The 27,710-nt window shown below is 42.3% G+C and overlaps 1 protein-coding gene across 5 annotated transcripts in view; it reads left to right on the top strand.

The window, feature by feature from the left end:
* The window catches only part of LOC111577534 (fidgetin-like), a 103,200-nt gene extending 78,675 nt beyond the window's left edge, over positions 1-24,525 (top strand). For all 5 annotated transcript variants that reach the window (XM_035954476.2, XM_055008172.1, XM_055008170.1 and 2 more), the window contains one exon: positions 18,138-24,525. In XM_035954476.2, the coding sequence (XP_035810369.1) occupies positions 18,138-20,407 (2,270 nt within the window). In that variant the 3' untranslated portion in view covers positions 20,408-24,525. The remainder of the gene's footprint in view (positions 1-18,137) is intronic.
* Positions 24,526-27,710: the final 3,185 nt, after the last annotated feature.

The raw sequence follows: 27,710 nt of genomic DNA, 5'->3' as shown, positions 1-27,710 counted from the left end.
AAGGTCCTGGTCTTTCCCACTCCAGATCACGCAGAACCCAAGGGAAGATGCAGAATAGTATTAAATATCTCATCCTGTGTTTGATTCGCAGCTTTGGTGGCATTGAGCAGGCTCGCTACATAATGCTCTCCTGGAAGGCTGTGATAGTTGCTGATGAAATCTGCAATAGGTCTGACTGCAGCGCTACACTTTAACCTGCAAAAATCTGTATGTTTACCGAGGAGCGCTTCTGTTGGCACATGCAGTGGAAGTTAATGTGGACATAAAGCTCCAAGCTACAACATTTTGTTGTCACTTTAGGACATTCACGAGTGTAATGTGTAACATTTATTTGGCATATAGTGAGTTTTTTTTCCTCGGCTGTACTGTGAGTAGCTGAATGAGCTGCTTAATGTGGTTAGCGTCAGAAATTAATTTAGCTAAAATACTTACAGTGACTTCCTGCCTGGTCATAGTCAGAATGTAAAACCAATCAAAAGGGCAATTTAGAGCAACAATACTCAGCTAATTAATAACATTTTAATGCAACACTTTTATGCATTGTTGTCCATTTAATTCAAATGGTGCCATGATTGCTTGTTTAGCCTAAACTGTTGTTATTCTTCCTCATATTAGTTAACGAAGGGAACAATTAGCCCACCAGGGTAGTACTGTAACACACTACATTTCATTTTCTTGGATGCTCTGATGACTTCAAATAAAAAATAATACCCCTAATTCAAAGGCAAAGATGCTATAGTTGCTACTTATCCATCCGTTTCTTCAATAAATCAAATATTGTGAATGGTATTGATTAAAAAGAATTTTTACAGGAGAGTTAGTGTCACTGAAACTCCAATAAATTGTTCCATTTGTTCATGGTGTCACACTGCTTCACTTGTGTCGAGGTATAGGGTAGTTTAGTTTTACAAACTTCAGTCTTTCACTCTTTCCAGTCCAAATCCAAGTTCCAAGTTCAATTTTTGTCCATCTTACGTTAGCTAGGAGAGTATTAAGCGTGGATGGGTTGCTGTGTAATGCACATATTTGTATAATAATTTCATTTCCCCCATGTTCTAATGACTCAGAATAACACATAAAAGCCCCAATTTAAAGACAGTGATGGTGTAGCTCATCAGTTTGTTTAGTTTTTCAATTTCGAAATGTAATTTCAAAGTTTTTTCATTATTTTTGCGTATTATTGTGCTGTCTTTGTTGATTTCAGACTGTAAAATGGACACTGCTCCATTCTTTAATGCAGTTAACCTTACATTTTTCTAATGCAAATCCAAAACAATTGGACAAGCTAATTTAAATTGAAATGGTGTCATGTAGCTATTTTCTTCATCTTTAGTTGGAAAAAAGTTTGCGTTTCAGCGACAGAGAAGTTGAGAACACAGAATTTTGAATTTAAACACAAAAGTTGGTGATCCTGTGACTAATATTCATCAATCAGGATGTGTAGATTTTTAATAGAAGCGGTGATGATAGTATAGCCTGCTGTAGAAAATATGTGCAAGGCATAAACATGAACGTTAGGCTGGATGCTCTGTTTCCAGTAATCATCTCCCTACAGTGAAACCAGGCGACAGCAGCAGGCAGGACTCAGAGCTTTATTCACTTTACAACTAAATACTGTCCTCTTTTTTTTGATATCCTTGCGAGTACAGGCGGCAGTGGTTGTCATTTCAGGCCGTGAAATCAGCAGTCGGCGGATAAACAGAGGCCCGTGTTCGCAGCACGGAGCCTCGCCGCCGTGTTCATCGCCCGTGAATGTGATTACAGCTATTGATCGATAGACAATGACACGATGCTGCTGGATGTCACCTAAGGAGAGAGTGTGAAATCCAGGAACACAGAAAGGAGAGCGAGTGGGAGTGTGTGCGTGTCCATATGCTGGTGCGTGTTGGTCCATATGCTGGTGTGTGTGTGTGCGTGTTTGCGTGCTGTGTGTGTTTAAGTGTGGGTGCGTGTTAAACCCAGATCCAGTGTGGTAATGTGAGATCAGACGTAGCCTGTTAGCCGGAGCCTTACATCTGCTGTCAGCCACTCGCTCTAACTCTGTTAAGGACGTTATTGATTGCTCATTATTACCCCGTTCCCTGAAAGATGAGCGTCCCCTATGATCACATTAAATCTCTCCCTCGTCCAATTCTCCTGAGATGCCTTCTGCTCATCGGTGCCCATCAAATTTCTCCTCCGAGATCTGATATCAAGCAGCCTGACATTCCCTATTGCCTCTAGTTCTTGTTGCGTCTTGTTTGATTTACTCCAAATAACTGTCTTTTTTTTCTTTCTTTCCTGAACGGACGCAGTTTAGCTAATTGATGTCTTTAGTCTGTGTAATGGAAATCAGCAAACAGGGATGATTTGAAATTATGATTTGTTTTCTTTTTATTAGTGCAAAGAGAGGCTTCATGTTAACTTTGTGATCCATGTTTATTGACTTGATAGCAAACAAGAGGAGCTGACAAGAAAGTCATAATATGTGCTTTATTTTTCCGACTGGGGCTATTTTTGCTCCGCTGCGTTTTCTTTAAAAGGCACCTGATTGCGAGAGGGTTTTTATTAAGACGATCATGTCAAACTCAGAGCCTCATTTGAAACTTACAAATTCGCCTTTGCTGACAAATCCCTCCCCCTTTAAAGTTTGGTGCCCTTTCCCGTGCCTCAGGTTGTCATTTTCGCTGACGATAAACAGTTGTTGAAGGTGTCACGCGTCCGCCAGCCCCTGTAAAGTTTGGCACTGTTGAAATCCAGCCCTCAGTGAGAGGCCATCTCATCGGCCCCGCCGTCCCCATGAATAATGCAGAGCTATCGACTGTGTCAGTTGAGCGCGAGGAGACGCGGCAGCAGCCAGCTTGATATTCAGCTGCCGAAGCTGACTGGATGCCCTCACTTTGAGACAAACTGCTGGCAGACTGCTCCGACTCGAACAGACAGGACCTGAATGTGCTCATATGAGATGAACACCGCTGCGCTGGTGCCGAGGTGGAGTTGTGTCCCAAGGAAGCCCGGATTTCTGCTCGAGTGGGCAGAGAGGCAGAAATGTATGTTCATGAATCTGTATACATGCGTTCACAAATATTTACCGTCCTCAGCTGAGCGGTAAATACATCCCAGCATGTATATGTGTGTGTGCAGAGAGCTCTAGTGAGAATCTGCTGCCCCCTCGACACGACCAGTTCAGTCTCAATGCCACCGATCGATGAGCGTATTGATCCGCTGTTTGACTGTTTAGACAACCTGTGTGAATTCCAGCATAATGTGAAGCACAGTGGATTTAAAGATGTGCACACGGGCTGCACCGACTCGTGTCTGCTCACTTCCTGAAACGCTGCCATGCCGGAGCACTCGTTCCTCCTGATGCCTGGAGCTCCACATGTGAGTTCAGATGGAGAACATAGCAGCTATCCGTGGAACTGAGCCCTCTCACCTGTCCTGTCAGTCACCAGTATGCTCCGCTGTCATGCAGGTGACGTTAAGATAAATGACTCCAAAGTTTATTAACCCTCCTGTTGTCCTCATTTACAGGCACCAAAAAATAGTGTTTCCTTGTCTGGAAATTCCAATAATTCCTTCAAAGTTTCCCTTAAAAGTTTTATTTTTAAAAAGTCCCCCAAATTTGGCAAGAAAATTCTTGTAAATATTTTCAAAAAATGAGTAAAAATCTTCTAAAAATAATCCTGAAAATATCTAAAGTGATTCCATATATATCAGTAAAACTTCTAATATTTTCTTTAAGAACATTCACATAAAAATCAACCAAAATTCAGCAAAATCCTCTGGATTTTGGTTGATTTTTTGTGAATGTTCTTAAGAAACATTTTTAACAGTTTTATTTTTCCACCAAAAAATGTTGAAAGATTTCCCAAAAATGTTGAAAATGTGGACATCAGAAGTTTCACTGTGAAAATAGATTTTTTTTTCCACACTTTCAAACTTAAATCGGGTCAATTTTGACGCGCAGGACAACATGAGGGTTAATTATAACCATCTATTAAAGTGGAGAAATGCTTATATAGATCACGGGTGTCAAACATGCGGGTGTCAATTTTTTGTCTCTGTTTTGTTTTATGTTGTTTGTCTCATTTTTTGTCGTTTTGTGTCTAATTTTTGTAATATTTTGTCTTGTTTTTGTTGATTTTTGTCTTTTTTTGTCTGACTTTTGTTGTTTTGATCATAAAGTAAAATACTACATCGTTCAGTTCCAGATATCTGTGACTAAATGTTGTGTTCCTTTGTAGACATTCTATGATCTGGAAGTTGTAATGTAGAAATGATAAACTGAGGCTGAATGTTGATGAAATTGAATTTATTTTTTCTTAAGAAATTTCAGGTTGTTCAAATATTTTTGTAAAAAAAAGATAATTCCTTAAATGTGAACATTTTCAGAATATAATTTATTGCACTAAAACAAAGAAAAAAATTGGATTTGTGGTTATTTCTAGGTTATTATGCTGTGATTTTACTGGTCACTTGAGATCAAATTGGGATGAATGTGGAACCTGAACTAAGATGAGTTTGACACCCCTGGTTTAGTTCAGTGTTTTTAGCATACAGGAAAGTCATGACCGGGAATCATCGTGATGCCTGATGTTGATTTAATCTTTTGATGAAGACTAGTTGAGGGTTTTTAGTGTCCTTTTTGCTAGCCTTATTTGTGTGAATGCATTGGTGCTGTTTCTGTACATCCTGTTAGCCTAGCATTAGCATTATTCTTTTCACAGATGAGATTGTAAGATTGTATTTTTTTTATAGAAGTCACCCGTTGCGTTGCATTAATGCTTAAACTTTTGCATAATTACTTCACCAAGGAATGCAGCGGAGTTATGTGACGATCAGCGTTGGTTTGTCTGTCTGTCTGTCTGTTAGCAACATTACTCAAAAATGGACTATCGGATTTGGATAAAATATTCAGGGAAGGTCAGAAATGACACAAGGACCAAGTGATTAGATTTTGGCAGTGATGCGGCTTATAGTCTGGATCCACAGATTTGTTAAACTTGTGAGACAGCAGCATGGCATCACTGTAACCATGACAACAAGTGAACACTACATCAGCTGCCTGCTGACGATCACATGATTGCGATCCTACTACAGATCCACCGCTGAGGACTTATCAGGACTTATCGGGACTTGAAATGATCCAAGGAACAACTGATTAAATTGTGGGGGTGTTGCTGAATCCCATCAGTCCCCGCCGCCTGCTACATATTTAGGTCACGTGATTCGGTATCCATACATAACGTACACATGCAGAACACACACCTGTATTCAGCACAAGGTCATTTTGTTTGTGGGTACATCTATATTAAATAGCCATGTTCTAGTGCCGTGATTTCTGCCACAAATCTTTTAACGATTTCATCCGTTGGAGATGATACAACGACCGATCAGCCTTTTACTGTGCTCTCTGAGTGCTTTTCTTGTTACGTTTGAGTGACAGGTGCATGCATGCTTCGCCTCAGCTCCACCTCTTATTACATTTTTGGATTAACGGGGAGTCAGAAGGAGTCAGATGGCACAGCTGGAGCCACCCGCTGAGCTTTAAAATGACCTGGGCTGAGGTCACCATCCTAATATGCATCTTATGTGGTACAATAACAGTCTGTAGTCAAATTTCTAGTAAAGTTAAGCTTCATTTTTTGACCAAATTTTCAGAAAATTGACAGAAAATGTGCAGTTTTTGACACCGCTTCTCAAGCTGGTTGCTGTTAATCCATTGCAGTGGAAGCAGATATGACAAGATGATGTAATTATAAGCTCTGGTCAAACTTAATATGATCCAAAAGGGTGTGTTCATGTATAAATTTGAGGAACAGTATTGTCATCTCTGCTCTGGAGGTTTACCTTCAACGTGCTTCGTGCTCGTCGTGATTTATTCATCCTTCATTTTCTTTTTATTGACACACACCGCTTTCAACTTTTTTCGGGGTGTGTTTTTATGCACGAGTTGAAACTGTGCATGAAAACAGGTGGACTGTGAGTCCGGCAGATCTGCTTCAGTCGCAGCGAGAGAAGGCGTAAGTTGGCAGATCTTGCCAGAATCTATGTGAAGTGTGCAGGATTTGACACTTCAAACATGCACCGTGAAGGATCCTGCAAGTTCACAGGCTGGGGGTAGAGGTTATCCCAGCCAGGGCCTCTTCAGTAATTCACACACACCCCACAGGCACGCACACACACACACACACACACACACACACACACACACACACACACACACACATGCAGCCTCGCACGTGCACCACTCAGGGCGGGTGTTAATCTCCACCAACTGCTGTTTAACTCTAATCTCGCTCGCTTGCCAAGTGTTTGATACACTGCAAAATCCATCTTAACGAGTTGTGAAGGCTTTAAAACCCCGTTCTTATATATTAGCTCACCTGATGGAATGTTTTTGGTATAGGTGAGTGTTTTTCTCTATGAATTTTATCAGCTTATTGGAAAGACGAGGAAAAAAAATCGATCTTGGACAGCTTAGTTTAAATCAGGGGTGTCAAACTCATCTTAGCTCAGGGGCCAATTTGATTTCAAGTGGGTCAATTTCAACAACATTCAGCCTCAGTTTATTATTTCCACATTACAACTTCCAGATCACAGAGTGTCTACAAAGGAACACAACATTTAGTCACAGTTATCTGGAACTAAATGATAAAATATTTTACTTTATGATCAAAATGACAAAAATCAGACAAAGACAAAAAACAAGACAATATATTACAAAAATGAGGCACAAAATGGCTAAAGCAAGAAACAAAACGGCAAAAAATTAGACAAACGACATGAAAGAGACAAAAAAATTGACAAATGACAAAAACAAGACAAAAAATTACACAAAACAACACAAAAAGACCAAACACAACAAAAACAAGACAAATGACACGAAACAAAACAAGAGACAAAAAAATTAGACAAAAAGTTACAAAGTGACAAAAATGAGACAAAAAATGACAAAAAAGGAACAAAATGACAAAAACATGAGAAAAACGACAAAAGTCAGACAAAAAAGACAAAACACAACAAAAACAAGGCAAACAACACGAAACAACACAAAAAAGAGACAAAAACTCTTGACAAAAAGTTACAAAATGACAAAAATGAGACAAAAAATGACAAAAAAATTGACAAAGAAACACAAGCGAGACAAAAAGGAAACAAAACGACAAATAAACGACAAAAGTCACACACAAAAAACCAAAAACAAGACAAAATGTTGCAAAAATGAGACACAAAATGACAAAAGAACAATGAATAATCTAGTATTTTACTTTATGATCAAAACAACTTGTCATGGTCTAGAAATTATTTTACATCTGTAGTTTAACAAATCTGCAGTTAATGTCGTTCCTGTAATTTTTACTTTTTACAAAGTCGTCCCGCGGGCCAGACTGTACCCTCTGGAGGGCCGGTTTTGGCCTGTGGGCCGCATGTTTGACACCCCTGGTTTAAACAGACGGGTTTTGCAGTGCAGTTGTTGTTTGGCACCGAGCTAACCCACTGTTGTTAGAAGAAGCAAACTATGGAGCTGTGGTCCAGTTCACTGTCTGACTGAATGCACCCCTCCCACCCACCCAACATCTCACCCCCCTCCCCTTCAAAATCACCCACTCACACACACACACACACACACACACACACACACACACACACACACACACAGCCCAGTGCAGACAGACATATATGCATCCACAGATGGTGACACTCCAGCAGTCACTCCTCGGCTGTCTGTCTACGTGCCACACACACAGACACACACAGACATATGCACACGCACACGCACACACACACACACAGCCTGGCGGCAACAAACACGGCGATGCATCACTGAGCATCGGCTGGTTTCTCTCTAACTGCTGAGGAGAAATCAGTGTGGTGTTAAGTAACCATTCATGTGGAGCTGAGACCACACACAAACAAACAGCGCACCTACACTTCTAAAAATACATTTAGCTCCCCACAATAATATCATACGATTGAATAATATGAAAGTTCTTTCACAGGCGGGACTTGTGTTCGTATCACCGGCTACCAAGCTTCTCCACGAGTGATCATTGATATGTTAATCCGGCTCCGGTATGACTATTTAATTCCCATGACAAATATCTCGTGTGTGCTTTCAAACTCTTACTTGGATTGTGATATATTCATTTGTTGATGCATTGTTAATGTCTCCACTCTGGTTCGGAGTGTGCTGTGTAGGTAATCGCCCACTCCGGGGCTGCTGCTGCGCCGCTGTATGTGATGTGGATCTTCCTGAGGATTGTATTTGAATAATGAGGGAGGCTGGAGCGTTCTCTTGTGCAGAGTGTCTCCGCGCTGCCGCAGTAAATGACCTCTGAATAGTTGTTTTGGATTAGCCATCAAAGTCTTCTCTCCAAGTGGCCAATAGATAGGTACTTCCAGAAATGAGTCACTTGAAAATGATCATTGCCGCCGTTGCCGTATAAGATAATGGATAACCATTACACTCCATTTTCCCCAGCTCCTCACCCACACAACGCCTGCTCTTGAAATATGATGCATCCACTGTGCTTAGTGAGCACTTAATGTCCAAAAGCACCGTGTTTGTTGAGATTTACAACTGCGCCGGCAGGAGGGGGGTAGAAGAAAGAGTGCGTCGTCGGCGTATAATGTTGTTCACTCAATAATTATCTCATTTTATTTACGAAGACAGACAGCTTTAGACGGGGTTAGAGGCTTCCTCTCTATTATCTCCACCTGCCACCCCTCTACTGCAGCCCTCCCCTCCCTCACCTCCCCCCCGCCTGCCCCTAAATGACGTCCTTCATGTCGAGGACTTTCCAAAGTTTGCATCGAGGAGGAAGGGGGTAGTGCGTCCTCCCCGCTGCCTGTGTGGAAAAGGAAAAAAAAAAAAAGGACGACAAAATTACAACACTAGTTGGATCGATGTCATTTCTGAAAGGATTAGGCCTCCTCTCAGAAATCTATTTTAATTACTGAACACACAGGTAAACAAAGTGGTGCTGGTTCATAGGTATGGATCCAGGCGTCAGAGGAGTATTGATAGTACGTGGCCCCATGTTAACCTCGGGGCCACTCTCAAAGATCCTGCCGGCTGCAGCTCAGGTGGAGCAGCGGCCAGGAGGCTGTTTGGAGGGAATGCCGATGTAGACGTACGCCTGACAAAGACTGCAGCACACCGAGGAGGGTGTAGGTCTGACTGAGAGGAGAGAGTGTTAGTTTCACAAGTTGTTCTTGCTCGCTTACCTCAGAAAATAAGTGCAGAATCAGTCGATGGAGTTTACTTGATAATCTGAAAACAACAGGTAGCGATGGTGACAAAATGTCTATGTTTGAAATGAAATCGTGGTTTAAAAGTGTTTTCAATTTGTTAGTAGTCACAGTATTAATTTAAGTCATTTATTATCATGAATAAGCCCTTAAAGCCGGCCGTAATGACGTGTTTATGAACTATAATCCATCAGTAGTGTGACTGAATAATGGATTTATTACATGTAAATCAATAAACCGACAACATTAAGACTTTATTAAGATAATTCTGACTTTATTAAGTACTTAAAACACTTGCTAATGCCTGTGTTAAGTCCACAATCTATTTATTGATGTGGAATGAATGTAAAACACATTACTAACCACTAATAAATCCTACTTATTTTTCAGTTTTTACTAATGCATTTTATTATTCATGGGTAATAGGAAAGAACCAAGTACTTTTTATAATATATAATCTAATACTACAAGTGTAAAAGTTTCTATTAATGCTTTAAACTAATCAACGTATAACTGGTAAGTGATTTATTAACAATGGCATTAGTAACTACTTCTAAATGTTTTCTAATGCCTTTAATAAAAAAGTAAGTAATAAGAAAGCGGCCTCAGCCATTTGCACTAGAGAGAAAATTCACTACGTCAAAGGAACCACGTGCAACGACACCCCTCACAAAATCACCAAATTATAAAATGTAAAATGTTGTACATACTTATTATAGTTCATATTTAAAATGTTTGTTGTCTAATGTTTTGTTCATGTTCAATTCCAGTTCCTATTGCAGTAAAATACGGAAAAACCCAAGTCCGTTTTTTTTGTTTTTTTCCACTTTAAACTGTTGTTACGTTGTCTAAACACATAGTTTGTCAGATATTGCCACATATTGAAAGCTTAGGTTGTTCTGATAACAAAAAAGGCCAAAAGCTCATAGTATGATTTCTGACTCTTTTACAGCCCAAATAACAAAAAAAATCCAGGCAGCCTGTATGACCCCTGCGTGTTAAAGGGTTAAAAAGGCATTAGTAGGTAATAAAAAACATTTAAAAACTTTATTAAGGGTTTATTAATGATGAGAACGATGTAGATGAATGATATAAATAAATAATATAATAATAATAATGCAGAAAAGCCCAAAAAATTTTTAGCTAGTTCTTATAAATGCATTAACTTATTATGCCATTAGCAAAACCTTTTAAATTCATTAGGAAGTTTTAAAGATTTTTAAATTGTCACTAGTGAGTTAAATTAGCTGTTGTTAGATTGTCTAAACACATAGTTTAGGTCATAGTTAAAAGCTTAGGTTGTCATAGTATGATTTCTGACTCTTTTACAGCCCAAGTAACAGAAAAATCCAGGTGGCCTGTATGACCCCTGCGTGTTAAAGGGTCAAAAAGTCATTAATAGATAATTAAAAACATTTAAAAACTTTATTAAGGTTTATGAATGATGAGAGTGGTAAAGATCAATGATATAAATAAAGAATATAATAATAATAATGCAGAAAAGCCAATAGTAACAGCCTGTTTTAATAAATTCTGCCTTTGCAATGGCGTTCTTATAAATGTATTAACTTAATATGCCATCAGTAAAAACTTTCAAACGCATAAGGAAGTTTTATAGGTTTTTAAATGGTCACAAATCTAAATATTTGAACACAAAATACACCTACTTTACTCCAAGCTCATCTCATTTTGTCCTTTTTTGATTTGACAAAAGAAAGCGAACCATAGCGGTAAAGCAACAACATGACAGCTACATAGGTGTTTTCCCCTATTGATGATCTGTCTGTGGTGTTTTCTTTTCTATTTATTTATTTTTTTGCCGGCTTGTGAAAGGTTTGCTTTTCTGAGTGATGAAAGAGGAGCTGTGGAAGACGCTACCGGGGTCGTGACACTGTTAGAGCACAGTGGTGGTGAGAGTCTTTACAGATGTTTTGTTCGCCAGATAAGAATAATCTGTTTGCCTCGGCGAGCCTTATGTTTCTACGTGTGTCCTGCATGTGTCTGTCTTCATGCAGTGTGTGTGTGTGTGTGTTGGGGTGTGTGTGTGTGTGTGTGTGTGTGTGTGTGTGTGTGTGTGTGCAGGGCTGTCTTTGAGGAAGGAACCCTGCATGGAGCCGGGTGATTAGGCACGCTGCGCTAGTCACAGGAAATGGAGTATCTGACGGACAGGCCGAGTGCATTATAGATGAATGCCATGCGTTAGCGGCTCCGAGCCCCCGCCGAATATCTCTCAATTTCCTCCCTGAATGACAAAAGAAGCCACGCACAATTTCCTTGATCCGGAGCATTTGTTTAACTGCGCCCTACCCATTTAACCCACCCATTCAATAGTCTGTCTAGTAAAAGGAAATTTAGACAGTGTCAATTTATACAGCTCTAAGGAAGATCTGATACTGGCAGGCAGGGGCGACGACGATACGCCTCTGGAATTTAGTTAGAGATTTATCGCAGTTTAGTCGAGCTAAATTTAGAGTCATCATTAAACATCCCCTAATATTTTTTAAAGCCTCAACATTTCCATAAGCTTGATTCCTGCACCGCAAACATTTCAAAGTGCGACGGTCAAAGCAGCACAAACTAATCACAAGGTCAGAGATCACTGATTACAATGAACATCCGATTTTTTTTTAAGGTGCCGTCATTTGTCAAATGTCCTTATATCGCCGCTCCCAGCTGTCATCTTTACAGCAATCTCTCTTCCCCCCTTTGCTGTCTTTGAGTTAGTGACAGCTCATCTCTGCCGGTCACTGCTCGCTGTCTAGACTTTGAACTCGCTCTGTTTACTCCCTTATCTGTTGTTGGTTGTTGTTGTTGTTGTTGTTATTGTCGTCGCTTTCCGACAGACTAGTCGTTGTAATGGTAAGTCGTGGCTGAGCTTGAATCGAAAGGCTTCAAAGTGTGTGAATTCGGGGCTATTTTCAGAGGAAAAGTCTGGCATGGAGGACAGTTTGGCTGCCTGTCACGGAGGATGGAAATGAGATTTAGTTTATCAGTTAACGCATGCGGTTCTGATTCAGTTTTAAACAAATAAAGGTCGTTAATAATGACGGTTTTGGCTCACACTGTTGCTCCTGAGAGGACAGATGAATTCAGCTTTGATTGTAGTGTGTGTGAGAAAAAGAGAGAGAGAGAGAGAGAGAGAGACAACCGCTCATGACTAATTTCATAATTAATTGCCTTTTGGAGGACCTAATCACATTATTTGACTCTCTACTGTAGGTTGTGTGCCAATACAGCGTAGCCCGTGGCTTAGTCACAGTGTGCCGGACTCATTAACAAGGTGGTCCACAGGTTGTCACACACACACACACACACACACACACACACACACACACACACACGAGGCCTGTGTGCCACACACACATTGTTAAACAAAGCCTACATACTGTACGCCACATATTGAGGTTTTTCCCGTGCAGTGATTTAGAGGTTAAAAGATGCCCTCTGGTGTATTTGATAAGGATTTGAATAACTTGCTGCTTAGATTTCCCCGGTGGTGTGTGGAAACAGGTCTCTCCTGATGAAGTTATCGCCTGTCATGCAGCTCCTTCTCCTCTTCCAGACGCTTTGCACCGAGACACCGGAACACGTTTTTAAAAGCAGAATTACGACGCGATCGTTTGTTTTTGAGGGTCTCCAGTGTCTGTTTGTGTTAGAAGGACAAAGAAGGATGCACACATTTGTACGTCTTGTCTCAGATTGTGTGTGTGTGTGTGTGTGTGTGTGTGTGTGTGTGTGTGTGTGTGTGTGTGTGTGTGTGTGTTGGCATGTCGGTGGCAACATGTGTGCTGGCATCTCTGTTCCGCACACATACAGCTTAATTATGACGTTACCAAAATGGGCAGTTTGCTCTGACACCCTGCTTGCAGAATCACACAGCGGACAGACTTAAAAGAGCTCATTAGCTCTCTCTAAAGAGCTGTTTACTGCACACACACACACACGCACAGTAATAGGCAGCTCTGTTGATGCAGATGGACGCTGAGTGTAATGAGAATGATTAGGCTTCTCTATGTGGAGGCTGGAGGAGAAAGAAAAAAACTGGCAGACTTGATGCTTCAGAAGGTGGAGAAGATTTCTGTTGGATGTTGTTTCAGCTGAGTGCACGATCTCTCTCCCTCCCTTTCTCCCTTCTCTGCACCACGCACGCATCTCTTAGTGTTTTTTTTTTTCAGCTCACACACTTTACTGCATGTGTCCAACCAAATGCTTTGCAAGTTTCCCCCCAGGCCTTACAACCCCTGAAAGATGCTGGACATAGAGGAAATCAAATATGCTGCAGCCTTGCGGCTCTATCGAAGTGCGGTAATAAGACAAAAAAAAATGAATGGAAAGAATTCAGCTCCTCTGCTAAAATTTGGATGAAGCCTCCCGTAACCCTGATGAAGGCCACTGCGCCCAAAACACACTTATTGCAAAATTAAAGCTCGTGTAAATTGGGCTCCGCAAGTAGCTGAATTCTTTTCATATTTTAAATAAGGAAAGGGCCTTGACAGTTTCTGAAAATGAAAGGGCGATGTTTTTTTTAAAACGCCCAAAGAAAAAACACCATGACAGATATTTGTATTGATTTTGATCCACATCTTTGAATCCTTTGACAATGATTTCACTGACTTTTTTCAATGACTTTCAAGGTTGTTAAGTGTGAGTAAAGGGGTGTAGCGAGGCCCCACCCTTTCCACAACGTTAAGCGATTTTGCTTTGCTCATTGCCCCTGGTTTACATCACATTGAATTAGAGGATACACCCTGAATGCTACCAAAGTCGATCCTCCTCCATCTCTTCCATATGTTTTGGAGAAGGAGCAGCGAGTTCAAAGCGCTCAGTTCAAAGCGTCTGTCCTCATTTGAATAACGTAGAGTAATCGCTATTACCTTATTTAAATAGTGCAAGTTTTCATTTGGCCTTCATTTGCATTGCTGGGGTAATCACTGCGTCTCTGCATTAACCTCATTATAGAAGAGATGAAAGCCCTGATGGAGCCTGACACACGCTTTTATATATATGTTATCTTTAGTAATGATGGAATTAGAAAGATTGGTGTTGCTTTAAACAGAGCACATAGCAGGATTTGATGGAGTGGAGGGATGACTTACAACGCTGTTTTTGTGCGTGTGTGTGTTTTTTCTGGGTATCTTTCCTCCTTTGATATTTACCCCCATCATCTTCCTCCTTCTATATCATCATCCCTCCCCCCATCTTGACGTATTCTTTCATATTCAACATACTTCTTAACATGTCATGTTTTTGTATTTCATTGTGGAAAAAAATACTGATATTTATGCTGAAATTCCATTTAAATACCTGATTCATAAGTAGAGCCGCACAACAAAATGATGCCACCGTGACCTTGCTAAGCTAGGCTAATTACCCTTTACTGGATGTGTTCATAAAAAATATTTTTAGCCACTACTTTATTATTATTAACATACTAACATTGACATAATTCTGTGGAAATGGGCACATTTTAAAATTTCACCTAACAGCAAGGAAAACGTTGACCTTTAGCTTTAGAGATGCTAGTCTTAGCTAGCTCCAGCTTGACATAAAATTAATGTTTAAATAGTGTAGTTGAGTGTATATATTTAAGTTTTTTCCTCCTTGACTACCTCAGTTGAAAGCAATAACTGCCTAAATTACCAAAATGTCATAGTTTTATATAAAACAGCTGGAGAAAATTGTTGTTTTAGCTTTACCTTAGGCTAGCTGTGGCTATCATCTCAGCCAGCTGTGTCCTGCTATAGCTATACATTAGCTGACTAGTATAAAGAGTGCATTACAGTGCAGATATTTAAGAAAATAAACTTAATTTTTAATATTTTAGGTCCATAATTTACTGTAATTAAATGTATTTCTGTTTAGATGGTGTTTGTCTGTCTTATTAAATACATAATTTAGGTGTAGCCACAACAAATAAATGTAATCTAAATGGGACTTTTTTAAACTAAGTTAGCTACCTTGTACTAGATATTGTTTTTTTTCTTCATGTAGACTATCTTCATTATGTGGGACAGCTCACCAAATTACCAAAATGTCAGTTTTGCAACAAATGCTGTTTTGGAGTGGATGTAGAGTTCAAAAAATAGTTTGGGCAGCAATACAGAGCAGATCCAAAGTTGGATATTAGTTCTGTTTTGTAGTTGATGCCGATTTAAGATGCCTTGTTCATGGAAATGATATGTTCTGTGTGTTTTCTATATGCTAATACAGACGTCAGAAACTCAGATTTAGCTAAGTATTAACCAAATATACTGTGGCCTGAGCTATAAATGTGGATTTAATTATCATGTGTGCTTTAAGGCCGAGGTCAACTTCTATATGATGACGTTGTACTAGGTACGCCAGAGGAGGTCAATAATTACATTATCCAATGAAAGATTGCTGAATGCCCCTTTAAATGACGTGAAGGTGGATATTTCTGCAGCAGAATCTTGGATCAGTGAGGCTGTTGGGCTGCAGAAAGGAGAGTCGCTGTGGAAAGACGTGCAGTAATGAATGCAGGCTTTGGAGTAGCATGAGAAGGTGTGTGTGTGTATACTGATGGTTGAAGACGTGCATGAATCTGGCTTAGAGCGTCTTTTTTTAGCACGTTGACCTCACCCTCTTCAGCCATGTATTACTTAGTAATCCTGAAAAGCTGATGTTGAAACAGTAGAGATTGCATGTGCACTACCAAAAGAACATTTTGCTTCTGGCTACGCGTCATACAAGAGCACGATTCTGAGAGCAGTCTTAAATTGCTTGATGTTTTTGATGATCCTGTGATATGAAGTATTGATAGGTAGTAATGCTTCATTGACAAAATAACGACCTACATCCTGTTTTGGAACCCTGCAGACAGATTGAATTTTCTCCATGAGCTCTGAGGTTACTGAGATTGAAATTACACAAGTAGTCATCACTGAGGTGTACAGAGACTTCGCCGCATTAGGTCTGTGCAGATTATAGATATTTGATTCAGTCATGTGAGTCATGCTTGAGTTTGGTAAATATGCAGTCATTTTTTATTTTCTATTAAAATTAAGAGAGACAATTGAACCCTTTTACAACAGAAATTATGCTGCTGTGAAATCTGTATTTGGCCTAAAGTAATCTGTATTTCTTTAATTTTCTCCTTGAAATGCTGCCCTTTTATAGCACTTCTCTACATAATATATTCTTAATATTAAAAGAGCCTCCCAGCTAATACAAAACTTTCTCCGGCTTAGCTTTTTGTCTGAGGTGTTCCCTGCTTGTACAATAGGAGGATGACGGGCTTGCCAGCCCCTGCAAGACTCCCCTTGGCTAAAATGTTGTAAATTAACACAATTAGCAGATCGCCATTCTGCTAATTAGCCACTGGCGTCTGCCGAGAGATGGCTAGAGAGGAGAATCAGAGAGGAAATAGGAGTCTGGGGATTCCCCCCTCCCTGCCTGTGTTGTTACCAAACAAACACAGGCCTCGGAGAAGAGAGCACGGGAGTGTGAACGTGTGTTGGTGCCGGCGTGCGTTTTTTTTCACATGTATGTGTTTGTAGTCGCATAAATGGAAGGGAAGATTTGCTCCTCCATGAATGGGTTTTATTGTGCATGCCTGCTTTACTCACACTAGCACAAAAACACACACATAAACCAATTCTGGAGCAGGGATTGCTCACCAGACCCCCAGCTGTGGGTCTCCACATGCAGCCGCTGCCAGTCAATAAGTCGGAGGAAGCAGCCTAAATGACACCGATATTATCCTTTATTTGTGTGCACTAAGTCAAATCAAACGGGGTTCAATCTGCCGTGCGGCTGCTGTGATTACGCCCTGTCCAGCCTTTGATAGCGCCTCGGCTTTGATAGTGAGACAACGATGGAGTCGCTGTGTGACTGTCAGTATTTGCAGATGGCATTGGCTGGGATTAAAGGAAACAGTGGCTCTCCAGCCTCCTGAGGCAATAAAGGGGAAAGCCAGGTGAGTGTGTCTGAGATGAGATGGAGCAAGGAAGAGGGAAGGGGAGGAGGCGAAGCGAACACAGAGGGAGTAAATAAGAGGAGGGGTGGCTGTGAAGAAAGGGAATGAAAGAAAGAGATATGTATCGAAATAGATGGAGTCAGAATAAAAGGAGGTGAAGAGAAATAAAGACAGATCTAGCAGGAGGGGAGTTGGAAAATGGACGACCAAAAAAAAAAAAAGCAGAAGGGAGAGGCTGAGAGGGGAGACAAGGCGGCAGGGAGGCATGAAAAAGAGAGGCAGACAGAAAGGTAAAGAGAATGGTAGAGAGAGAGGAGGTCAAGGTGGAGCTGTGCAGACAGGAACTAAGCTTGAGACACAATGTGTTGTAATTCATAGCTCGCTACAGCTCCTGTGTGCGTGCCTGTGTTTGTCCGTCTGGGTCAGTGGATGTAAGCTCGTGTGTGAGCGTGTGCACGTCAGCACGCATGAGTGCCGGCATAGATAGTTTTTTTAAACGCCTGTGAGTCTGAGCTGTGTGTATGTGCTGAATGAAAGCACTGCGAGCAGAGGGGGGTGGATGTGTGTGCGCTGCTTTGTGGCACTCGGCGAGGCGCATTTTCAAACCCATCTCCAGCCACCTCAGATGAGCCAGGGATTATAGAGTGACCCTCAATGCCTCTGTCTTATTGGTCTGCCCAGGGTGCATTAGGCTGCCGTAACCAGCCATCCTACTGTCCCTCTGTACCGCTATACCTGCTGACGCTCCTTCAGAGTCCTTAGGAGCTGTAGAAATTAGAAATATGATGTGTGTAGTTGCACACAAAACCTTCACGACACACCAAACAAGCCTCCAGATAAATGTCACCTTTTTAATTGACCACCCTTGGATTCAGGCAATTTGAAGGTGTTGTCATTTTAATTATTGTTAAAATGATTTTAGCATGTCAATGAGCTAACGCGTCTTTGTCTCTTTCCCTCTCAGGCTTAAAGATGCAGTGGACCCCAGAGCACAGCCAGTGGGCCGAACAGCATTTCGACATCTCCTCCACCACGCGGTCGCCGGCCCACAAGGCTGAGGCCTACCGGGCGGTACCTGGCCACCTGCAGCGCTCAGCCACGTACCAATACGCCTGGGCCAATGACGACATCTCCGCCCTCACCGCCTCCAACCTGCTTAAAAAGTACGCTGAGAAGTACTCTGGTATCCTGGAGATGCCGGGCTCTTATTCTGAAGCGCCTGGCGTGATGAACGGACGGAAAGGCGAATCAGAGCCCTGGCAGGATGGCGTCTACCCCATGAGCTGCATCCCAGAGGGGGTTTCCATCAGAAAGGGAGGCGTGGCGGCGGCTTCAGAGGTGGTGTCTGGCATGTGCAGCTCCCCAGGCCTGGCCTCCAGCACCCTGAGCGAGCCCAGCTACTCCAGCAGCAGCTGTGGGAGCCACACGGCCACGGCGCTCCACTCCTCCTCCATGGCCTCTCAGGAATACGGCCCGGCGTACAGCAGCTCCTACCTGCACAGCAGTTACAGCTCCCAGTCTGCCCCCACCCCGGCACTTCCATCCCCACTGCACAGCTCTGGGCTTCTGCAGCCGCCCCCTCCTCCGCCCTCCCACCCCACTTTAGTTCCCGCTTACAACGGAGGCTCCCCGAACTTGTCTAGTTATAATTACCCCCCAGCAGGCTACCCCGCTCAGAGCTCAGTCGGGCCAGGCTACAGCCCTGGGGGAGCACCCCCTCCCTCCTCATACCTGCCCTCAGGCATTGCTGCACCTACACCCCTTCCTCCCTCTTCTGCTTTACCTGGATACCCGTACCAGAGCCACAACCTCACCCCAATTGCCCCCACCCCTCTCAACAGTAGCTCCTCCAACTCTCTGAAGAGGAAAGCTTTCTACATGACAGGCCAAGGAGAGATAGACTCCTCTTATGGTAACTTTGGCTACAGCCAGGCCCGGAGCTCCGCTGAGAGCCCCATGTACAGGGTAGCAGACAGCAGCAGCGCAAACGGAGGCTCCAACAGCACTGCTGGATTTGACAGGAGCACTGAGAAGTCCTCTTTACCTTTTAATCCTCAGAAACAGTCCACGATGCCATCAGAGCAGCAGCAGCAGAGGAAGTACAGCAGCCAGGCAACAGGTGGGCCGCTGACTCCACCCGGCTACGTCTCCTCCACTCTGGTGGGTTCCCGCTCAGCGGACTCTCTGGCCAGCTTCACCTCCCCTTCCCTCAGTGAGCAAGGTGCTGATGATCACCGTCTCCACCTGTCCCACTCAGCACCAGGGCCTACCTCCTCCTCATCCACTTCCTCCTCCCGGCCTGCTGAAGAGCAGCTAAAAACCAGTGACCCTCACCTCCTGGACATGGTTACCTCTGAAATCGTTCAGCAGGGCCCACCGGTGGATTGGAGTGACATTGCAGGTCTAGAACTAGCCAAGGCTACCTTGAAGGAGGAGGTCCTGTGGCCCATTCTGCGTCCAGATATGTTTAGCAGTTTAGGACCTGCCTCACGTTGCGTGTTGCTGTTTGGCCCCAGGGGCAGTGGCAGGACGTTGCTGGGCCGCTGCCTGGCCAGTCAGCTTGGTGCACCGTTCCTGCAGCTCAGTGGTTCCACTTTGGCCACCAAGTGGGTGGCAGATGGAGAAAAAATCATCCGAGCATCATTCCTGGTGGCGCGCTGCCGGCAGCCCTCAGTACTGTTTATTAGTGAGGTGGACATGCTCCTGTCGGCCCACCTCAGTGAGGAGAGCCCCATCAACCGGCTAAAGGGGGAGCTACTGGCTCAGCTGGACTCGCTTCTTATGGGCTCAGGGGAGGATGGAGGCAACCAAGTGTTGGTGGTTTGCTCGACAAGCAGACCCCAGGACATGGACGAAGGGCTGCGCAGGTACTTTGCTCGGAGGGTCCTGGTGCCCCTACCGGACAGCGCAGCCCGACACCAGATCATGAACCAGCTCCTGGTCCAGTCTCAGCACAAATACTGCTTGAGTGAGGAAGAGCTGGCGCTGCTGGTCCAGCGTACGGAGGGTTTCTCTGGACTGGATCTGGCCAGACTGTGCCAGGAGGCCCTCGTAGGTCTGTTACACGTCTCTGCACAGGGCATGGACATGACGGGTATGATGCCTAGGGGACAGATCAGGCCCCTCACCTACCAGGACATTGAGAGTGTCTTTTGTAAATTCCAAGCCAGTATATCGCAGAAAGAGATTGACACGTACACCGAGTGGAACAAAATGTTCGGCTGCAGTCAGTGAAAAGATAGATTCCGCCCTTGAGAAAAAGAGGCTTCCACAATTCCTCCCCTCAGGGCAGAAGCATTGTGCTGGAGGGAAAGGCACAGAGAAGGCCAACACAAGCCCACTGAGTTCTCACAAGCAGGGTTTAGATGCACCAAGAGACCTGATTTGATGAGACAACGGTCAATTTTGCAGTTAATGAGCAAGAGTTTTAATTTGAATGCTTGACGCTCCAGAAACGCCAGGCATTGTTTACACATTGCAAGCAAGTTGACTTCAGAAGAGACGCCCCAGTGTCTGTGTATATATTGTTACGTTGTTGTTCTTGAGATTTAGTTGGCTATCCAAGTGCCTGAAGTGGTGCTTTCTGATTTTCGTTGTTGATTTGCCTCACAATCTACATTCATGGCATGAGCTGACGATTATGAAGAGCTTTAAAACTTCAGCGGTGAGACTGAAAAACACTGATTGATGGTCGCCGTTGGTGGCGGTCGGTTGTCCTTTATTGTCTTGCTAGGAGCAGTAATCTGTGGGGTGGCAGTAGTCTGGGCCCTGACTCACTCATCTCTTCTGATCTTGTGTCTGCAAAACAAACAAACGTAACAAACAAACAAACAACACTCAGGAAAGCGTTTGTGAATTGTACAGTACCTCAAGATATCTTGATGAAAAGCACTAAGATCTGATAGGAGAATCTGGCAGTGTTAGGTGTACCTCAAGTGGCTAAGATTAATAGCAAAGAGGTGACAATGAATGTACTAGATGTGTTCTGGATTGATGGAACATAATCTACAGTGAGAGTAAAACCATAATGTCTTTTTTCTTTCTTTTTTTTCCCTCACAGCAGGTGCTTTAGCTGCCTGTTTCTACTTGACCAATTCTGAAACTTATTTCCATTTGCTCTTCAAAACTGTAAAACCACGTTGCCCAGCTTTGTTGTTTGGGGGGTTTCAGAGAGGTGGGAGTTGTACATTTATTAAAACAACCATAATCAACATTGTTTATATTACACAATCTAGGCTATATGTTCAGGCTGCATGGACGCTCCATCAGTTATCAGCTAACTTCTGCGCAAAATATCAGCTTTGTCTTACTGTTAGCGAGGTATTCTCTGAAGTGGATGAACTTAACTGAACTTAAGGGAATGTTCTGCATATTTGGGAATACACTTAAGGGTTTTCTTACTTAGAGATACGTGACAAGATTGAGCTAGTGAGTAAAAAAGTTAGCTTAGCGTAGCATAACAACTGTGGCTCTGTGACAGTAGCAAAACCTGTACAAAAATTTTTAATCCATAAGAAAACAGAAGCTTAAAAATGACAACGTGTGACGTTATAAGCTATTATGCGCTGCTAAGCTAACGGTTGTCGCATTGCATTAAACAGACAGACATGAGAGTGGAATCTTTTCATCTAACTGTCAGGAAGAAAACAAATAGCTACGTTTGTCAAAATGTCAAAGTATTCCTTTAAAATCACAGGGCAGTTTACTGTGTTTTTTTCTGTGGGTCTTGAATTAATGTTTGGTTTGATGTTATTTGATCAACTTTACTGAAATCTGTTCATCAGTTAGCATCACAGAGGCTAACGTTGGATATCTGCCTAGTCACAAGTCCAACTGAAATCACATGTCGGGATCCTTTTTCTGCAGTTAAATGTACTGTTAATAGTTGTGCATAAATTTTTAAAAGAAAAAATAGCCTTTGGAAAAGGAAATGTGGCACAATAATTGAAATCTACAGGCACAAATAGACAAAGGATATTAAAATATACACGTAAATGTGTGTTTGGGGTGTTTTCTTTCCATTTGTCTGAAAGGAAACTTGGAAGCAAAATATCCCAAAGTAGTGTCTCACCTTAAGGCTAAAGGTTTAGATTCATCCACAAGCTAACCCCGATAGCTGCACACAACAGTGATGGACGTAATTTTTAAAAAAAGGTATAAAAAAGGTAAAATATTTTGCCTGTCAATCATAAATTTAACTAAATTTAACAGATTAAAACTAGACAGACAAGAATGTAATGTAAAAAATGGACTAAATCAAATGTTAGATTTACATGTAAAGAACAAAGCAGTGATTTCAGTTGAACTTTAAATGAACAGGTAGGACATTATAGAAAACGTTAATGCAGATTTTCCTGGTCCTCCTGGTGATTACCTCTGAAGTGGATCGGCTGTAGAATCCACTCCTGTTTATTTAAATTAGACGTTCTCGTTGGTCCTGGAAATCTCATCTGTGTGAAAAGTAGAAAATCAAGCGGAGGTCGCGGGTCATCTTAGAATAGCAGCTCTGATTGACCGACTCGGTAATGCAATTAGTGTTATTATTTTTATGGCTGTGGTGTGGTCCAACCAGTGGATGCACACAGCACAGAGTTAGCAAAGAGGGCACATCATGGCGGACGCAATCAGAAAAGTGATTCTAGTCAAAGATGTTTCATCCATTATGACCACAACAGAACCCAGAATCCAGAATCAAACCCATGCCAGTCTTGTTTTTTGATTGTGTTTACACAGACGGCGTGAAGCACATCCTCTGACTGCATCTGGGTTTGGACTTTGTAACCTGAGTGGGGAATTTCAGCACTAGTCTTGAAGTCCTTCATGGCTGAAGGTTATCTGTTGCCCATTGTATTCTATTAGAATGTATTTTTGTCTCCTCCTTGTCGCCGTGGTGAAGCAGTCCTTTAGCTCTGCTGTCGTGGCATGGGAGCGCTTACGATCCTTTATTGCACGTGCACTGAAGCATTTTTGTGTGTAACATTGTTTTGTTAAAGTGTCTCAATGCCATTGGCGGCACTTGTTTATTTTAGTGTTTTTACCTGAAGGAGATTTGTCTAAATGGATGATCTGTTTTACTCTTTCGTTGTGCTTCCCTGCTTTTTCAAAACAAGAAACATGGCTGTGAAAGCAGGAGCTGTGTGTCGCTATCTCTGAGGCCCCATCAGTGCAGCACCTGATGTGGGGGGAAAAAGTTCTGCTGAGCATCAGCAAAACTGACGGAAAGGAGAGACAGGCAGGCAGGCAGGCAGGCAGGCAGGCAGGCAGGCAGCGTGGCGGCAGCACAAGGGGGAAAGCAGAGTGGTCCGTCAGAAAACCACCCTCAAAACAATCTGTACCAGAATTCCTTCTGTCAGCAAATCCTCTGGAGAGAGAGTCCCTTTGGACAGAAAAAGCTCCTAATGCACTTCAGAGCACACAACAGCAGCACAGGCGTTCTCTCTTTATTCCTCCTCTCCTTCTCCACAGCCGTCCAGCTAGAAATACACCGCTCAATGCTGCGCTTTGTTTGTTCCCTCTGTTTTGTGGTCCTCTTTTTTGTGTCTTTTTTTCTACATGGTGTGCAAATCTAGCTATTTTTTGTTTTGTTTTGTTTTTTTTTTTAAGGAAAAAAATTGAAACCCTTTCTTTAAACGGAGTTCTTCTTTAAAGCATTTCTACCTCATGGCTACAAAACACACGTGGTATTTGATTTTCATCTTTCCAAATGTCAGACATTTGTGGAAATAAAATAAAAAATATCAGATTTTTTTTGTGAAAGAAGAAGAGGAGAGAACGACACCGTGAAGTTTTGCGCAGTCTACCTCAGATGACTGTACTTAAAACATTTAGCTGATGGTGCAACCGCAGGCTGCAGCATAGCCTAGTGTGTGTTTGTGTGTGTGTGTGTGTGTGTGTGTGTCTGTCACCATGTGTCAGATCCGAGCTATTGGCAAAAACACACACACACACAGGAGATAACACGTCAAAAACACGCTCACAAGCGCTTTGTGAGGAGGGAACAGCTGAGGTCGACCTAAAGGTGACCTGGAAATGTATAATCCAATACATTTGCTTTAATCTTTTGTGAACTACTGTGGTTGTGCGCGTGTGAATGTGTATATACGTGGGCACACTCTTCTTTTTTTTATTTAGTGTGTTGAATTTTATAAATTGTTAGTATATATAACACACTTGCACAACTTTAAACCAGAGTGTAACGTGTTTCTGTTGTACATACCTATACATACAATACAAATGCACCACTTGTTTATATGTGTGAATATGTTGCCATACTTGCAGTCAATGTATTTTCATGTAATCTGAGGTACAAGCAGCAACAAACGATTCATTAAAGACATTTTCTTGAAAGATTATATCTTGTACATGTCGTTTTTTTAAATTTTGTTTGTTCATTGGCACTGGTTGCATTAAGGCTCTAAGGGATAAAATGGGGGGAAAAAATTGACTAATAACAGAATTTATTTATCAGTAGAATGGAAAATAAATGTATTGTCCTGCCAAAAAATAGCCCAGCTGAAAAATTGCCTTAATGAGCCTTGAGTTAGTCACCCTTGTGTGCAATTATAATATCATCCGTGTTGCGCAGGAAGCCAGAGCTGTCGCTTCTCTCATTAAAATGTAACAATTCATTTCTCTTGCTGTGCTAAGAGTGGCAAGACCAAAACATTAAAACATTAATTATATTTCTCCATCACAAAGAATTTGGATTACGTGCGCGCTCTTAATGAAAATGATGTGCATTTGTCGGCTGTGTTTGCGAGCTATCATTATATATGTGCTGCTGAGGTGTGGGAAGCTGCTGTATAGCCTCTATAATTATCTGTGAAAACTCAAACACTTCGCCAGAGGTTAGAGAGCACCGAGGGCTGCTGTTTTCTGTATTTTCCACTTTAATACACGCCATAGCCATGATCAGAAATAATTTATGATGCAAGCTTTTTTTTTTTTTCTTGTTGGAGTTGTACATCAATTTTTGGAGCAGGTTTTGAGCCGTGTGACAAGCAGCAAGAAGATGATTTTGGTCTGTATATAACTGCTGCAGTTGGTCTCGGCTCGGTTCAGCAGGGGGAGTGATAAAGGAAATTATATTGACGGAAAGACCCGCGAGTTTTTATCCAAATTGGGGGTTGGGCAGACAGACTTTTGTGTTAAGTCTTTAGCTTTATTCACAACTGAAAGGTTTACATTCTCCCTGGCTGGGTTCGGGTCTGCATGTGTGTGCACCCCGAGGTTATCTGCCACAACACCACACTCTGAAGGGTCTCCTCTCCATAAGCCTCGCCTCACACCTCTGTTCACTCTTTTACACTACAATTAAAATATGCTAAGTGATCGTTTTCCTTAAGTAGCCTTAAATGTGCAATCTATTCAAATATGAGAGGAAATTGCCCACAGCTCACAGAAAAAAAAAATACAGAGGTGGTAGAACATGGGGGTAAAGCTGGAATAAATTATGCAAATAACACAAAGGACTTTACCACTTGAAAGCCTAATTTTCCTATAATCAGCACACTGTCGCCTAATATTTTTTTCCCACCTCTTATTAAAAGTGACTGTTCTTTTGCCGATCATCAGATGCCTCTATCTGTCGAGCTGCTCTGTGAAATGACTGCAGCCTGCCAGACTAAATGCTAAAGCATTTTGCTGGAGCTTTTAGATGATGGTTACATTCCCACACAAGTAATTATGCGTCGGAGAGTCCAGAAATAAGGTTTAATTATACAGTAATCGTCTGTGATGGACACTAGGAAGTGGTGAGTACCGCCAGACTGCAATCCATCAATGACAAACCTCTGGCCAGTTTTAATTCCTCCTCATTTGCATCCTAACCTCCACACCAAGTTGCGCAAACGCTGTTAAATGTTAATAGGACCTGTCTCGCCACTCAAAATGAATGCTTAAGCCATTTTTTAGTCACTTTTCTGTCTCCTCCTCCCCCCTACGCCACCACTCACTCTCCCCTCTACCCCCCTTCTGTTTCATCTCTTGTCCTCTCTTTATCTTTCTACCTCTCCTGTCTTTTATTCCTTTTTCAGACCCGTCATCTTCACACCGTTCTCTCTCTCTTCCTGTCATCCTTCCTCCCATCCTTCTGTCGCCCCCTCCTCCCTTCCCTTCCCCTCCTCGCAGGCCTCGCCATGGTGGAGGCACAGAGCGGTCACTGATGCACTAATTGGGAGCAACACTTACAGTTTTATCTCCCCTCACCACTAATAGCGGTCTGCACTGAAGCAACTCACCTTAGGATGAGGAATGGGTGGATGAGTTGGAGGTAGGAGGTAGTGGGGAGGGAGGGAGGGTAGAGGAGGCCTTGAATGAGAAATTCCTCCATGAAGACCGTGGCACAGACTCAGTGTGAGATTGGGCCCTCAAGCCATCATGGTTAATCCATATCCCGCAGGACCTCAGACTCAATTCCCTGCTTCATTAATTGAAAACGATGGCCTTTTTTAGTGCGTGTGAATAAAACAAGGAGCCATTTATGAAAAAAAGCATTTTGTCTGGTTTTGTTCCTGAAGTAGCTGCAATCTCATTATGTCTCCGTGCTGCATTTCAAAATGTGCTATCATCTTTGTCTTGATTGTCTCCCAGCGTCGGGAGAGATAAATACACACGCCGCTTTGCTGTGCTGATGCCAGGACTGTTTTTCACTGAATCATTTGAAGTCTTATCAGCCTTTATGGAAATAAAGCCTTTGCTTAATAAACTGTTTCACAGGCTTTGGGAGAGTAGCACATAAACACCTTTTTTCTCCCGACAACGCCATCATTAGTGCATCTTGTTCAATGCTTTACACATAATTGGAATCAACATCTATTGTTCGTGTTCTTGACCTTCCACTTGTTTTCCAGCAGACACTCAGAAACATTGTATTACTGCTGAGAGGGAATCTTAACTAGGAGAACACATGCTAAGTGCCTTTGCTGTGTTTTATCAGGTGCACATTGCTTCACTTTGAATAGAACTTGAAAACTCATACCTTTCTGATTTAATGATAAAAATACCAATGTGTCCTAATATAGAGCTGAAATATTCATATGTTGTTGACATCAGTCCATGCAGGGCAGCAGTATGGAAAACACAGAGTGGAGCAGAATAGTACAACCCTGATATCCACAACTTCTGATGTTACGGTGAGTGAAATCCTCTATTATGTTATCAACTTCACCAAATTATAGGAGTAAATAAGTGCATAACAGTGAAATATATCCAAACCACACAGAATTATCACCATCTCTGCATCTGCTCTCAGTTCTACATAGTATTTTTACTAATATTACTACGGTTTTCAGTGTTGGGTCCCTTCCACTACTCTCAAACAAGCAAAGCTTTAAGTAGAGAAATCAGCAGCTAAAGAGACAGATCGTTTACTCAGAAGCTAGGACAGACCAAGATCCAGACCAGAACAAATGCTAATGCTGCTTGGTGTTTGTTGGATCTGCAAACAGGAATCTGATAGCTAAGGCATCTGCTTAATTAACTTGGACATCATGTTAATATGATATTTACTGTGTTTGCTTTCCACTGACAGTGTAAG

This window comes from Amphiprion ocellaris, chromosome 24 (genome assembly GCF_022539595.1).
Source record: "Amphiprion ocellaris isolate individual 3 ecotype Okinawa chromosome 24, ASM2253959v1, whole genome shotgun sequence".
In the NCBI taxonomy this organism is placed as follows: domain Eukaryota; kingdom Metazoa; phylum Chordata; class Actinopteri; family Pomacentridae; genus Amphiprion; species Amphiprion ocellaris.
The sequence above is the reverse complement of the archived record's forward strand: the minus strand, read 5'-3'. Positions and strand labels throughout refer to the sequence as shown.